The sequence below is a fragment of the Musca autumnalis genome, unplaced genomic scaffold (assembly GCF_047663935.1).
Source record: "Musca autumnalis isolate F117 unplaced genomic scaffold, ASM4766393v1 scaffold_2, whole genome shotgun sequence".
NCBI classification, from domain to species: Eukaryota; Metazoa; Arthropoda; class Insecta; order Diptera; family Muscidae; genus Musca; species Musca autumnalis.
Genome location: NW_027411755.1, coordinates 108,776,538 through 108,794,018, shown reverse-complemented (window position 1 = coordinate 108,794,018; position 17,481 = coordinate 108,776,538). Strand labels below are relative to the sequence as shown.

The following is a 17,481-nucleotide window of genomic DNA, read 5'->3' as shown; positions in this document are numbered from 1 at the left end:
AAACCACATTCAAATACAGACAAGCAATATTCAGTAAATAGAATTATATTGGTTGTAGTTGATCTACCTGAATAAAAACCATGCTGATGGCGAGAAATAAAAGGGTCGCAAATGAAAAATAGTTTATTGCGGATAATGTGCTCAACTACTTTAGAGACAACTGACAATTTAGCAATAGGCCTATAAAACGTAACATCATCTTTTTACCTCCTTTGAAGACAGGCGTAATATATGCAACTTTCCACCTTTCGATAAACACGTCTTCTTTTAATGAAAGGTTAAAAATAAAAGTTTAATAGGAGCCAGAGATGAAGAGCAATTCTTAAGAAAGAACGCACAAAGGCCGTCAGCGTCAACTTTGGAACTGTTTTTAATTTTAAGAATGGCTTCATTTACATCTTTGTTTGAAATTAGCATACTTCCCAGATTAATAGCGAATGGAGAGTTTAAATTTGGCAAACGGCACACGGATGGCTGTTCAAAGTTACATTGAAACAAGTTTGCGAACATATTGACAACATCAAAATTAGACTGCGACACTCTGTTATTATAAATCATCCTGGAAGGAATATGCGAAGATTTTTTTTAGAGTTGACAAAGGACCAAAAGCTTTTAATATCACTTTCCTTGGCTAGAATGAATTGCTTATAAAGGAATTTATTCAAAAAATTAAATTCTCTTTGATAGTGCTTATATTTGACTTCATCTTGCAGAATACCATTTGCTATGAACCTTCTATGAAATTTATTTCTTATATTTTTCAATTTCTTGAGGCCTCTAGTATACCATGGATGTTTATATTGTTTGATTCTCTTAAGAGGAACATTGGCTTTAAGAATGTCTGAAATTCTATCTACGAAAACATCAAAGCAGGACATAGTACTTTTATCTCTAAATATTGACGCCCAATCCAAAGAGCCTATAATTGAATTTAGCACATTAAAATTACAGGCATTAAAATCCAAAGCAACACAATTCGGCAATGAGGCATTTAAATATTGAAAACTATTAATTTCGAGGATAGTAGGTAAATGATGTGCATTGGAAGGAGATATTGGAAATAAACATTCATAAACTTCAAATTTATATTCATCAGAAATAAAAAATAAGATCTAGAAACCGAAGCAATTTATAAGACAAGTGATTAATTTGAACAAGACTTAGACTCAACAGAGTAATAATACAGTAAATTTCATAGCTCCTATTGACATTCGTAGGGGTTAAGAAGTCATTATCATCAAATTTAGACCAACAGATGGTAGAAAGGTTGAAATCTCCCATAACACAAAGACAAACATTTGATCCAATAGCTCCTTTCAAAGATACTATATTATCTATATGTGTAGTATAAATAGATTCATAACTATTTGGCGGAATGTATGATAAACGAAGCAAATTACTTAGATTTGAACCACCAATGCAAACAGCCAGTTGATCCAATGATCCAACATCATCGTTAATTGAACGCAAATACGATTTATACTTGGTTCTAACGGCGATAAGCACGACACACAGTGTTGCCGCTTCCATACAAAAGTGGACAAAAATAGAAGGAGTTGACCTAGGTTGATGAATTTTTGCACAAGTACTTGTAAGGGCATAGGAATGAAAAATTTCAACTTTGGTCCATATCGGTTCAGATTTGGATATAGCCCCCACATATATATCTTTCTCCGATTTTGCTATAACTCGGTCAATTTTGATCGAATAGCCTTCAAATTTAATGTGTAATATTTTCTTAGGCCCCTGAGTAGCTCTACCGATTTTCACAAAATTCGGTTCAGATTTGGATATAGCCCCCGTATATATCTTTCCCCGATTTTCCTATAACTCGTAAATTTTGATCGAATAGCCAAATCTGAACCGATTTTTATGAAAATCGGTGAACCTATTCAGGGACCTAAGAAAATATCACATATCAAATTTGGCTATTCGATTAAAATTGACGGAGTTATAGCAAAATCGGGGAAAGATATATATGGGGGCTATATCCAAATCTGAACCGATTTCTTTGAAAATCGGTGGAGCTACTCTGGGGCCTAAGAAAATATTATATATTAAATTTGAAGGCTATTCGATCAAAATTGACCGAGTTATAGCAAAATCGGGGAAAGATATATATGGGGGCTATATCCAAATCTGAACCGATTTTTGTGAAAATCGGTGTAGCTACTCAGGGGCCTAAGAAAATATTACATGTTAAATTTGAAGGCTATTCATCAAAAATTGAGCGAATTAAAGCAAAATCGGGGAAAGATATATATGTATAGGGGCTATATCCAAATCTGAACCGATTTTTGCTAAAACCGGTGAAACTACTCAGGAGCCTAAGAAAATAACACATACTAAATTTGAAGGCTATTCGATCAAAATTGAACGAGTTGTAGCAAAATTGGGAAAAGATATATATGGGGGCTATATAAAATCTGAACCGATATATCTCAGAAGGTTGCAAGGATGGGCAGAATGTTTTTACACATTTTGATTTGGAAGATATGTCCAATTAACGGAAAACAGGAGCCAAGGTGGCAATAGGTGGCAATCAAAAGATCTGCTCTATTAAATATTAAGAATTTTGATTTTTTTATCAAATTTAAATATTGATTTCTTGATAACGGTACATTGCCCATGTGCAGTTAATGTCAACTTTTTGTACTAAAACGTTATATTTATAGCCCACTCATCAAATTTTTCAGAAAATGTTATTTTAAATGTCGCCTTATTTTCATATGATTATCGCCTTAGATTACCTGGGAAATATTTTTCATATTTAAAGAGCTATAACTTCATTATGGATGCACATATCGACAAAATTCTTTCAGATACCTTGTATCGGATGTGTTTAATGTAAGAAAAAAACATAAACATATGTAAAAGTTAACATCACATTTTTTGATTTTTGTCCACGCGGCAACACTGTGCGACACCACCTCTAGAGCACCCGGTTCTTGAAATATTTCTATCTTTTCTGTAGACTGCGTACGTATTTAGATTAAAAAACTCTGCATCAAAAAAGTCAGCATTAAGCCATGTTTCAACAATAGCAATGACGTCATAATCCAATTGGTTGGAAAAATCCAAGACATTTTTAGCTTTCGTACGAATACCAGACACATTTTGATAGTAGATTTTTAAGCCGTGCTCTTCGTTAATGAATATTGCACTGGTTGTGCTAATTTCCTTTGAAAATTTACAAAGGGACTAATTTTGATATCTGTAGGCCACAATTTAGGATTTGCTATGTTATCAAAATAGCACGAAGAAACACCAACTTTGAAATTCACCTTCTTAAGATCATTACACAGCACAGCATCTTTTTTTACCAACTTGTAACACTCCAAATGGCTTTTTTCAACATTAGCATTGCGTTCAATAAAAGTAGGAAAGTAGGAAGCAACAACTTCCAAGTCAGTTAAGATATTATTTTCCTTATATATTACTTTCACATCCTTTTTCTACGCCCCTGGACACGCAACCAATTCGAAGTGGTTTGGGGGTTTGATTCAAACAAAGCAGTGTCATTAACAACACCATCAGTACCCTGTGTGTTTAACGACGAAACAGACGACGCATACTGTACAACACGTTGTTATTGTTATTGTTTTTATAGTTTTCAGTGGTAGAAGCAATAGGCAAAACTGAACTTTGTACTACACCAACAGCACCTGCATTCGTAGTCGCATTGTTGTGATTAGAACTTTGTTGTTGCGGATTATTCATTTCACTTTGTTTGTCATGCTTGTTGTTCTCATTATTCTGCAACATTTTCTTGATCTCGTTTACTTCAGTACTCAATGAAGAGTTGACAAACATTTTTAACTCTCTTAATTCACTCTTTAAAGACGGATGCCAGTAATTAAATCCGAAGTAATAGACAAACAAAAATCGCAATTAAAAACAATATTGGTATTATTAAGGATATTATCTCCAATATTTAATCAATTTTTGCACACAAAAGATGGTATCTAGCCCTACAAATGTGGCAGGCTATAAACTTAGCGTTTGCAGGCTTGTAGCACTTTTTACAAAGAGTATTAGCTGTAGGCTCCATTTATGTACAACCGAACGATTAAACAGTCAACAGTGAACTTTGCTTGTAAGCACAAAGAAGAGCTTAGAAAGCCTGGCACTCAACGTCTAAGCACGAGCGTAAACTTCTTGGAAGCCTGTGGGCGCCACCGTTGACCTATATGGGCTCATCCGCTGCCATCTCTACTGCATTGTCCGCCATAACAACGCAGATATATGTATACCATATTCTCCAAGTAGTTCGAGTTGGCTCTTACAGATATTTTGGTATTGATGCAGGTATTTCGTCAGTGCAACGAGTTAGGGTTATATCGCCTATGATCGGTCGCCACCAAGTCGCAAGTAGACATTGGGTGATGTTGACGTTTGAAGAGGAACAAATATAATTATTCGTATTCGCATCACTCTTCCGATTGTCCTCCAACAAAACATTACATAATAAAAAACCTTGAAACAATTCAATACGTTATAGATAAAATAAGGAAATTCTCTTATTACTAATAGCAGGTGTAATAAAACGTATCTAATTCTATTCTAGTTAATTAAATAATTCGATATTTAAATAGTGTTCTTAATCATTTAATTTTTTCAGGTCACTGTTGCAACTCAAACTGATCATGAATCGCCCGATACATCGTTTAATTCTGAGAAGATGACTTTGGATAAGCATTGTTATGAGTGTAAAGTGCGCTACAGAGATCCAAAACCGAAGGATCTTATAATGTATTTACATGCTTGGAAATATAAGGTAAATAGAAACTCTACTAGTATTGCATTGTACCATAATATATGGTGGTAATTAGTAGAATATGACATGGATGTAAGTAAGTCTTTGTACTGTCAGAATTACTGTATATTAAACCGGGGCGATTTGAAAACCTTAATGGAAGGGTCGCGTTTCTGATTCCTGGGATTGTACTGAGCAAAAAAGTTGTCCATGAACCCCAACACGATAGAATTTTTGCATCATAACGCTTGAATATGTTTCTGGTCAACTTCTGTATCACAGCAATGAAACCAAAACCGCGCAAACGCTTGGAAAGGTCACGCACAAACCATATCATATAATACGGTATACATACATATATGTAATGATATGATGTTAAAATTATTGAGTAACAAAAGCTTATGTAATTTTGGTTATGTCGTGTGGCTCTAAAGCTTGTTTTCGGCTATATGTATATCTGCTTACAGTGACTTCGAAAAATTGCCCAAAGTGCTGATAAAGTAAAATTTTAAAATCATTTTGTGCGGAAAATTTTTATCGAATTACTTTATAATTAAGATTTTATGTAATCTTAGGTAAAAACTCATCCAAATACGAGCTTGTAAAAAAGTCATAACTCTAGTGTATATATTATAAAATATTGGAGATAGACATGGTCCCTGTGGGCAGCCTACATTAATCTCATATACAGTGGTGGCCAATACATTTGCAACAAAATTGCACGTTTTAGGAAATTTTATTTAAAATATTTTTTTGAAAGTAAAATTAAGTATTTTTTTGCAATTGTTTATAGTTCATTGTCTCAAATATAAGAATATAAAAAGTTTTGCCACAATATACAACCAAAAAATTTATAAAAATATGAAAATACATAACACGCCTTAAAATTTAATGGTCAAACCAAATGCAACTGAACCAAATCCGATGCAAAAATCTTCAATATTTTGTAAAATTTAATTTTTTTGTATGATTCAAATCATTTGTATTTGTTTTGGGAAGATTAAAAGTGAATAAAATGTTGAAACTGATATCAGTCATACGTACTTCTTCGGGGGAGTGACGTGTCGTACGGGAGAAGCATGGATATGGGTCCAAGGGTCAACATTTTCAAAACTAATGGAAATTTCTTCACATTTCAGTTGTCAATTTAATAACATTCAAAGTTTAAACATTTAAAACTCGCCAGAGCCCATTAACATTACATTTTGATTTTTTATAATTTTCTTATTGAATTTTTGATTGTATTCTTGTTATTTGAGCACTAAATAACTGTTTTTGTCACCTTATTCCATTATAAACGCATTTTTAAAATTTTTTTGGGATATTCCACATGCATACTAGCAAAGCCTATTTGTTTTAAAATATTTTCCTTTTGGTACCGGCGTTTCGGTTTCTGAAAGTGTCTATATACTCAATTTTTGTGTTTAATTATCATTTGATGAGCTTTCTAAAACTTTTTAAGTTTATAGAATCCAAAATTGCCAATGATACCGCCCGTTATAACTTCAATACATCAGTATCCATCATTCTGACATGGACCAAATCCCTACGATCATATGTTTTTCAAAACCCAGACTTCTGGCTTTTGCAAATAAATGATGCAACTGCACTCTAAACTTTAAATGTTATTAAATTGACAACTGAAATGTGAAGAAATTTCTATTAGTTTTGACAATTTTGACCCTTGGACCCATATTCATGCTTCTCCCGTACGACCCGCCACTCCCCCGAAGAAGTACGTATGACTGATATCAGTTTCAAAATGTTATTCACTTTTAATCTTCCCAAAACAAATATAATTTATTTGAATCAAACAAAAAAATTATAGATTCACTTTGGCAGTTTTGTTGAGATGTGTGTTTTACTTACTATTTGTATGTTAGTAAAGCTTAATCTCATATTTGTTGTTTTCAAATTTAAAAACAACAAGTTTAAAGTGGGTGTAGTTAAAATTGATTACTTTCGGGGATGGCAGAGAAGACTAGTTTCGTCCAACGCCACTTGGACTCATCAGTTCTCTTAGTTCTTTGTATTGAAACAAAGAACCCTTCCCCAATTTTATGACGACTCGAGCTCAAGAATAAGTGTGACTGATGAATTCGTTTTCTTTGTTTCAATACAAAGAATTTTTAGGTGTTTCGGTTGAATTCGCATTTAAACGAATTCATCAGTCACACTTATTCTTGAGCTCGAGTCGTCATAAAATTGGGGAAGGGTTCTTTGTTTCAATACAAAGAACTAAGAGAACTGATGAGTCCAAGTGGCGTTGGACGAAACTAGTCTTCTCTGCCATCCCCGAAAGTAATCAATTTTAACTACACCCACTTTAAACTTGTTGTTTTTAAATTTGAAAACAACAAATATGAGATTAAGCTTTACTAACATACAAATAGTAAACAAAAAAATTATATTTTACAAAATATTGAAGATTTTTGCAACGGATTTGGTTCAGTTGCATATGTTTTGACCATTAAATTTTTAGGCGTGTTATGTATTTTCATATTTTTTCAAATTTTTTGTTGTATATTGTGTCTTATATTTGAGACAATGAACTATAAATAATTGCAAAAAAATAGATCCGAATAGATCCGATATGAACTCCAAAAGTGGGAAAATGCAATTTAATCATCTTGTATATTAAGGCATTGCGCCATAAAGAATCGAATGCGGCATGAATAACAAGTAAAATGATACAAATAGAATTCTGGCGCTCAAAATTAGATTTAACAATGTTTCTAATTCGAACTAAAGGATGTGTGGAAAATAGCCAAGTTTACTATTTATAAATACATATAGTTAAAAATTTTACACCTTTTTAAAGAAGTGATTTAAGACAGAAGTTATTTATTCCATCACGTCCGGGAGACTTTAAGACATTTAATTTTTAAGACATTTAATAATTGTATATATTTGGTTATATGGAACGTTAATATGAGATGAAAATCTTAATAGAACCTATACAATGTTAAAGGGTAATTTAAAATATCTTATGTTGCTGTGTTGTTCGAATTTCAAGAAAAATAATTGGTATCATAAAAACGTTTGCATAAAATTTGGCTTTTCTCGGCTGTTGGCGAGTAGGGCTCATCAACATGTTTTAGTCAATCCCACGGTAGCGGTTTCTTACGTACCGGATTGACCCGAAATCATCGTGTTTCGGTCAACGGCTGCCAATCAAGCATCAAAACTATGCTTCCACTTCTACAGAAAAAGAAAATAAGATGGATGGAGATCTCAGCAACAGAATGCCAGCAAATTACAATCACTATAAGGAACAACCAATAAAAGTCAAGGAAGTTGTGCGTCAATTCAAATCCGAATCAAGGGAGGAATTTGGAAACTTCATGGAAGAAAATTACAATCAGAATTAAAAACTTTTCTATAGAACCCTAAAAAACCTCAGAAGACCAAAAGAATGTCCTATTAAATTCATCCGCAGTAAAGAAGGTGAGATATTGAGAGACGATCGAAAGATAATGGCCCGTTGGCTAGAATATTTCAACGAATTGCTAAATGGAGACAACACGCCGATTACGGAACAAGCATAAATTCCCCAAGAAGATGAAGATGGAACAAACCAAATAACAAGACAAGAACTTAGTCAGGCATTACAAAAAATGAAACTGGGAAATTCTGCAGGACATGATGGTATAGCCCCGGAACTGCTGAAATTCATGGGTCAGAATGGTGAAGAAATGCTCCTCGATGTAATAAACGCAGCATGGACGACGGCCACGATACCCAACGACTGGCAGATAGCCATAATGATAATGAATTGTGCCAGAACCATAGAGGAATATCACTTCTATCAGTAGCTGGGAAAATCTACTCCAGAATTTTAACAAACAGACTGAGGAGCGAAATCGAAGACCAGCTAGAAGAAGACTTAAGACTTAATTTTTGCAATGAGACAAACAGACAGAAAAAACCATTGAATACAAGAAAGAAGCACATTGTTGCTTTATAGATCTGGAGAAGGCTTTCGATTCCGTAATGTGGCAAAACAATCTGGAAGGTTCTTGAAAAAAGAAACGTGGACCGAAACCTTATCAGGCGAATAAGAAGCTTCAATAAAATCTGTCGGAACTGCGTGCGAACTGGCAGCGCTGCTTCGGAAGAATTTTTAACAAACCAAGGAGTAAGGCAAGGGGACATTTTAAGCCCATATATGTTTATAATTCTAATGGATGATATAATAAAAACGTGCAAGGAGTCATTTCAAACGATGAATATTGGACATCGGAAACTACAACCAGTGAAAATATCAATGCTAGCATATGCCGACGATGTGACCCTAATAGCTCACAGCCAAGAAAACCTGCAACAAAACATTAATATTTTCGCCGACAAGGGCTACGCATCAACACAAAGAAGACCGAAACAATGGTAATTAGCCGAAATAAAAGTCAACATGAACTATTTGTTGGAACAGAACCACTGAAACAAGTTCAACATTTTTGTTATCTTGGTGTGTTATTGAGCGACGACGGCAAAGCAGACAAGGATCTTAACCGTAGAATATCTGAAACTACAAGTCTATATTACAGCCTAAACAAAAACTTCATTAGCAAAAGAGAGGAAATCAAGAACATCAAACTAGCAGTATTCAAATCAACATAATACCGATGCTCACGTACGGGAGTGAATTGTGGGCCCTCACAACAAAAAACCAAAGTAGAATTCTGTCTGCAGAAATGAAATATCTGCAGGAAAAAGTAGAAGGGATGGAGCGGGAAATGACACTATAAGGACCACTCTAGAAATTGAGCCACTAAAGAACAGAGTTAGAGAAAATAACTTAAGATGGTTTGGACATGTTGTCAGAACGCCAGACAATCGACCACCAAGACAAGTAATGGAGGCAAGACCGTCAGGTGCAAGAAGCAGAGGAAGAAGAAGGAAAACATGGATGGATACAGTTAACGACACATTAACCGAACGAAATATAGAGCCCACAACGGTCAAATCCGTGTCTCATGACAGGGCGAACTGGAGAAGTCTTTGCAAAAACCTCTACACTGCAAGGTAAAAGAGGTTCGGAATAAATAATTTTGTTTAAATTCCAAAATAGCGCTAATTTATTCCATGAGATGTTTCGGAATCTTTTAATTCTACTTTTTATTATGGAGTCTGGATTAACATCTTAATATCCATTGACAGTTTTCGTTTTATTTTAGAGTGAACATTTAGGGCAATAGCTTCATTTAAAGTACCAGTGAAAAAGATGAACATGAGCAGAACCAGTCGATTATTTTGTGGTTAATTCTTGGCTAGGAAGATGAGATATTTGTTTATATGCTGACAATAAAGCATTCAGTTTCCATTTTTAAAATCGAGATATTTTGGTTGAGAGTTTCTACAATCCGGACTAAACGACAGCTTCACTAAAAATGATCACAGCTTAGATCGCTAATGACTATAGGTTTGTCTAACTTATTGAATCAATTGCTGAACTTTGACTATATAATTGATATGGAATGAATATATACCTTTCACTTCCAGTTAATTTATCGTCCGAAGCAAAAACTCTTCTACTGAACCTAATAATACTGAAACTAAAAGATAGACTGACGGTGATGTTAAGATGTTTGGATTTGTTTACAACCCAGTAAAAAAATTTGGAAGATGTGCAATTGGAGTTATGATGTCACAACATCTTTCGATGTAGTCCAACAGAGATATAAAAAATGCACTCCGTTCGATACATTTTATAAGCAGTTGCTGTAGAGATCCCTACAGAAAAAACCAGTTGGTTGATCCCTACACATTTCTTTAAAAGACAAACAAGAGTGTATACATTTCGGAGAATTTGTTATAAAATAAAGAAATAAAAACTTAAGTTGCGAACATTTTTGCGGTAATTCACGAGACGGAAATTTCTAATGGAGCGGAGTTGGAGTCCATGTCGAAATGGAAACATAAAAAACCTTTTGGATGATGAAGCAAAATCAGATGCGCTTGGATTAAATTGAGAACGGAGGAAGTAAGCTCAAATGTGATTGAATTTAATGGAAACTTTTTTTTTAATTTGTGTTTATATAATAAATTCGTGTTTATATAATAAATATAATAATGTTCTTTGAGTTCTTCTTTTACACAAGTAATAAATGCATTTTATTTATTTTGGGATATTTCGCAATGGCTTGCATTTTTATTGCATCTTTAGACTGATTAAAAATGCAATCCGAAGAATGAATATAAATTCAATCCAAAGCACTGCATCTTAAGCCGTGATTTGAATCGAAAATGGAATGCACCCTAGCTGTGTGATGTGGAAGCAAAATGGAGTGCATCCTAGCTGCGCGCTCTCTTGTAAAATTCATAAGTGAATTCATACCCAGCAAAAAAATTGGAAGTTGTGCAATTGGAGTTATGATTTCAGAACATCTTTTGATGTAGTCCAACAGAGTTATGAAAAATGCAGTCTGTTCGATACATTTTATAAGCAGTTGCTTTAGAGATCCCTACAAAACAAAAACAGTTGGTTGAACCCTACCCGTCGCTGCAGATATACATTTCTTGAAAAGTGAAACAAGTGTGAATATATTTCGAAGAATTTGTTATAAAATAAAAAAATACAAACTAAACTTGCGAATATTTTTGTGGTAATTTACGAGACGGAAATTTTTAATGGAGGGGGGTTGGAGTCGAAAGCTGAACTAGTGATGGGAAGGCAACATAAAAAACCTTTCCATTAAATTCAATCACATTTGAGTTTACTTCCTCCGTTCTCAATTTAATCAAAGCGCATCTGATTTTGCTTCATCATCCAAAAGGTTTTTTATGTTGCCTTCCCATCACTAGTTCAGCTTTCGACATGGACTCCAACTCCGTTCCATTAACAATTTCCGTCTCGTGAATTACCGCAAAAATGTTGGCAACTTAAGTTGTTATTTCTTTATTTTATAAAAAATTCTTCGAAATGTATACACTCTCGTTTGTCTTTTGAAGAAATGTGTAGGGATCAACCAACTGCTTATAAAATGTATCGAACGGAGTGCATTTTTCATAACTCCCAATTGCACGACTTCCAAATTTTTTGCTGGGATATGTTATTGTGTGAGGGCTTCTAAAATACTGAAGTCTTGTATATTTGTACCTTACGTTACTAGTTGTAACAGTGTTTATTATTGTATGTTTGTGTGTTCGTTCTTCTGCTCAATCTGGCTTCGATGGGATGTAACCACAGATCCATTGGAGTTAGATGAGTAGGTTTGTCAGGGCAGTTGAAAAGAAGGTGCGTGTTGTGCGGGCTCATGCCGCATACTGGGCAGATGTTTTTCACGGTGCTATCGATAATTACTACCATACGTTACTACGAGTAGTACATAGAAACATTCTTTAACATAAAGTATTCAACAAAACATTATTACACACTTACATTTATTCTCATTCTTTTGCAGGGTCCTGGATGGGAGTACGAAACTAAATTGCCAGCTTGGGGATCACCGGACTGGAAGGAAACAAGCTAGACAAAAATGCAAATATAATTAAAATGTCATACCATAAATACATATGTATTTTAACTCATTGTTTATATTACAATTTTTATTGTATCACAGTTTCAAAGACCACATTCAAAACACAATAAATTCTACAAAATAATCAAATATTTACTGATGTTTTTCTGATTTATATAGTTATACAATATAAAAATCACTTTTGCGTTTTTTGTATTTGAATTAAAACGTAAACGATTTGGTTGTCTGTTTGGAGAGAGGGCCTCCCTCTATAGTTCCTCTATTGGACAAATTCCCTTGGGTATATGGGGACACATGCCCTCAAACCTCCTCATAAACCCAAGTTTCAATCTAATCGCCCTGAATTCCCTCTCCGTTATCATTATACCGAAATGCCATATGTCGCTGGGTACGAAGATTTTCGGCAATTCACACACATACGATCCGAACGCAAGGAAAGATCGTGCAAGAGAGAGAGAGCAAATGTTTTGTTTTGTAGTTTGCGTGCATACAATCTTAGTGGTGTTTTACATTTACGCGATTGCTCCTACGAGAAATCGTCTCCTCTTTGTGTTTGTTATTGTTATTAAGCAGAGTTGCAAAACATAGTAATAGAAACTGAAACAAAATGTAATTTTGCAACAAATTTGTGCATTAAAAATTATTGAAATCATAAAATTTAAATATTCAGGGTATGTGATGGAAATCGATTTCGAGCTCAAAACGAATCAAAAATGATTCGATATCGGTTTCATATTCCATTTTGTTCTATGGAAAAATTGATCAAAAGTCGTGTGACGCAATTCGATAATCGTTCTCGTTTTTAAAACGGTCATATTTTTGTGGTCGATTTATAAACGATGTAATGAATTTTGATACTTTTAGGAAAAAAGCTTGAAATTTGAGCACGGATATAGAATAGATAAATTACATTTATTTAGTATATTTTGTTAAGAAAATATTTGATATTTCGATAAAAAACACGGATCAAAAAATCTAATTTGAACATGTTTCTTTCCTCTAGATTAGTGAAGACATCCGTTTAATATGTTGTTTGCACTGTTTGCAAAGTTCTCCTCATGTAATTGGACAAGAATTTCCACACTAAACCTCCATATAGGCCAATTTAAACAAGAACACAAATTAATTTTATTTGTTATTACATTTTTTCGGCATTTGCCATCGCCAAGATAAAAAAAATATTTTTAATTTCTATTTTTCTTCTTTCGACTGCAGATTATGGATTCATCACATACCTGATTATTATAAAATATTTTTTATAAAATACCCTCTTTTTGCATTAGGTATTTTTAAGAAAAGGTGCGCTTGGTACCAATTTACAAAAAAAGGCAACACTGCATGTGAAATTTACGAATAGGAACAAAGAGGAGACTATTCGATTTTTTCGGCAGCGGCGGCTCATCACATGTTTTTTTATGAGTTCTTAGATCCAGTTCCATACTAAAATTATTTTATGAAATAGCTCTAGTGTTTGACTTTGAAAATTGAAATTCTTTATTTATTGAAATATATAACAAGTGTACAATTCAGAAATCCCGCGAAGCTTTAGGCTTGTCTGCAGGTATAGCTTAGGTTTTATATACATTTTCAAAGACTTTAAGAGTTCAGCTGTATCAATATAATAGTATTAATTAATTACATAATTTTTTTAATTTATGTTAAAAACAAATAAAAGAAAAAAATATTAGTGACAATTTATGTAAACAATTTCTTTCTTTTACTTTTATTTAAAATATTGAATAGTTCTATTGGTAGTTCATTCAATGTTGTGGGAAGGCTCACTGCTAGGGATCTTCTACCGTATTCATTTTTGAATTTGGCGATATGGTATCTTTCTTCAAGTCGTCTTCTGGTATACTGGATTGTAGGAGATTCTTGTCATTTGAGAATTCGTTGATTATGGTTGTTTTGTATAAGTTTCTTATGTTTAAGACATGTAAAGTTTTGCGTAGTACTTCTGATTGTGTTGAATTGGTGCGTCGTGACGTTGTAATGCTCCGGTTATCGTCGATTGTGGTTATATGGGTTGCACTTGGGGTTGTGAAAATCGGTTCTCGGTCGATTTGTGGTCTATAGAAATGATTTGGAGTATTTTTAGCAAACTGTTTTGGGCACCTTGTAGTATTCTTCAGTTTGATGCATTACCCCATGCTGTGATACCATGCCTTAAATACGATTCAGCCAGTGAAAAGTATGACTGCCTTAAGACATGATATGGGGCGCAGTTGCTCAAGTGATACATGGCGTATGATGTTTTACGAAGTTTTTTCACAACATTTTCAATGTATGGTTTCCATGTAAAGTTGCCATCTAAAACAATACCAAGGTATTTGTATGTAGAGACCACTTCTATTTGCGTGGTACATGATTCCTGATGCGTACTGTCGCCGACGCTATTGTGTAGACAGTCGAAGTTGTGAAAAATTATCGATATTTCCCTTTGGGGGATATGTTTAAGGCGGAAGTGCATGAGTTTTGTTTTGCTAGCATTTATAACCAAGCCGTTATCGTGACACCATTTTGTAACTATATTTATTTCAATTTGCATTCTTTTTCCAGCCATTTGGATAGATCAGATACAATGATAGTGGTGTCGTCAGCATATGAAAAAGTAATGCTGTCTTGAGATGTTTTACCATATCGTTGGCATATATAATAAAAAGTATTGGTCCTAGTTTGGAACCTTCCGGAACTCCGTACTCTGATCTATATTCGCTGCTAGTATATTTGTCTATTTTAACTTCAAAGCTACGACATATTAAGTACCCAGCAAAATTTTAAGGAAGGGGCTCAATGCGTGACGTGATTTCATGGCATATTTTGCATTGGTTCAAAGCAAGTCGTGAAAGATCCGATCTTTTCATTAGCATTTAAACCCATGCAAAGGAAGTCGTGAAAGATCCGATCTTTTCATCAGCATTTGAATCATTTGTACAGATCACTAGAAACAAACAAGTCGATTTGTACATCCCTACATGTAGCGACATCAAAACAAAAGAGTATACATTTCCAAGATTTTTTGTTATAAAATTACAAATTAAATGTAGGTTCACGAACTAGAAATTCTTAAAGGAGTGCTGTTGGAGTCCATGTCGAAATCTGAACTGGTGATGAGAAGATAATAGAAAATCTTTTGTAAGATAAAAAAAGACAGTGGCTGAGAGTGGACGAAGTAAACTCTGTTGCGGTGCAGCGGCGGTGATAAAATTGAAATGTTGGGTGTAAACTTTATGCTGGGTGTAAACTTTCCCCTACGGGGAACCTGTAACCCCTATAGGGCGCGTCCCCAGGTGGCGGATAGGGGAATGCTTCCCAGATATGGGTGGTAAGACGGAAATCAAATACGTCTCGTGGACCAACAGGTGGCTGCGTCTGTCTTCAGGTGAAGCGGCAGCAAACAGCGTCTGAACTCCATGAGGAGCGGCTGCAAACTAGATGGAAAACTTTAAATCCTTCAGAAGGAAACGGGAAACCACTGAAGTAACTTCCCTTGAAAATCATACAATGAACAACACGACACAGAATGAATGGCCCTCAGTCTCCGGCGAAATGAGGGTGCTAAGAATCCCCGGAGGTAAAACAAAACATGAACTAAATATTGGAACATGGAATGTTAGAAGTTTATATGAAGCTGGGAAACTCAACAATGCGGTATGTGAAATGAATAGATTAAACATGGACATACTTGGAGTCAGCGAAACTTGGTGGACAGGTTGTGGAGATTTTAGATACGAAAATACAGGAGTGTACCACTCTGGAAACCTAAAGGTATACATAGAAAAGGTGTGGGCATTATAATGAAGAACCATATAGCTAACTGTGAATCTGGATATGTCCCAATTTCTGAAAGAACAATGATGGTAAAAATAAAGGGAAGACCAATAAACATGAATATAATCCAAGTCTATGCACCCACATGTGATGGGAGTTCAGATGAAGTTGAAAAATTCTACGACGACATAGGAAAACTTTTGAAAATGACAAAACCCCACGAATTGACCATCATACAGGGTGACTTCAATGCTAAAGTTGGCAATGAGCATGTAGCTGGCGTCACGGGAAAACATGGCTTGGGGGAAAGAAACGAAAGGGGAGATAGTCTCGTACAGTTCTGTCAAGAACACAATTTTATAATATCAAATACGCTATTTCAACTCCACCCAAGAAGATTATATACTTGGAAATCCCCACAGGACTATCCCCACAGCAAGTATCGAAACCCGATTTCAATAAGTTAAGCAACCCGACAATTAAACAAGCACTTACGGATACAATAAACGCAGACCTTAGAAGAATTCATCAAGATGGAATAGAAACTGTATGGAATGATGTTAAGGATAGTATTAAACTACTATGAGAAGTGCTCTAAAAAAGATCCAACACCAACATACGCAGAATGGATGACTGATGAGATAAGAGAACTTCGATAAGAAAGAAAAAGATGTAAAAACATAAACTTCGAAAGATATTGGGAAATCAACAAAGAAATAAGAATCGCAACGCGTATCGCAAAAAATGAACAACTCAAACGAAAATGTGAAGAGATTGAAGCCCTACAAACACTCCACGACGACTTTAATATGCACAAAAAGCTGAAAGAAACAGCCGGAATATACAAACGGAAACCTCCATCTATACTCTTTGATGATAATAACCAAGCCGTTTTTGAAATCTCGCAAAGAAAGCAAATATGGAAAGAATACATATTAAAACTATTTACAGATCATGAAAGATCAGATTGTGATCGTAATGAAAACTCTGACATAAACGAAAATTCTCTCGTAAGTGTAAATCCTATTACCAAAGAAGAAGTCATATATGCAGTAAAATCGTTAAAGGACAAAAAAGCCGTTGGTCCAGATGAAATTCCCGCCGAAATGCTCAAATTAGTCAATGAAAACAATATACAATTGTTTGTGAAACTGTTCAAGAATATATACGACACAGGACAATATCCGCGAGATTGGTTGAAATCTACATTTGTCACCATACCAAAGAAAGCAAACGCCAGAAAATGCAACGATTATAGATTAATTAGCCTAATGAGCCACGCCTTAAAAGTATTCCTACGTATAATTCACAAAAGAATATACCCCAGATGCGAGGCAGCAATGGGAGAAACGCAATTTGGATTTAATGAGGGAATGGGAACTCGAGAAGCACTAGTTGGTGTTCAAGTGCTAATCCAAAAGTGTCGCGATGTCCAAAAAGACGTATTTATGTGTTTTGTAGACTATGAAAAGG

General features: G+C 34.6%; 1 protein-coding gene across 12 annotated transcripts in view; it reads left to right on the top strand.

The window, feature by feature from the left end:
* Nucleotides 1-12,366, top strand: part of LOC141394445 (pseudouridylate synthase RPUSD2-like) — a 196,246-nt gene extending 183,880 nt beyond the window's left edge. For all 12 annotated transcript variants that reach the window (XM_073968785.1, XM_073968777.1, XM_073968782.1 and 9 more), the window contains 2 exons: nt 4,622-4,777; nt 12,160-12,366. In XM_073968785.1, coding sequence (XP_073824886.1) covers nt 4,622-4,777; nt 12,160-12,228 — 225 coding nt within the window. In that variant the 3' untranslated portion in view covers nt 12,229-12,366. The remainder of the gene's footprint in view (nt 1-4,621; nt 4,778-12,159) is intronic.
* Nucleotides 12,367-17,481: the final 5,115 nt, after the last annotated feature.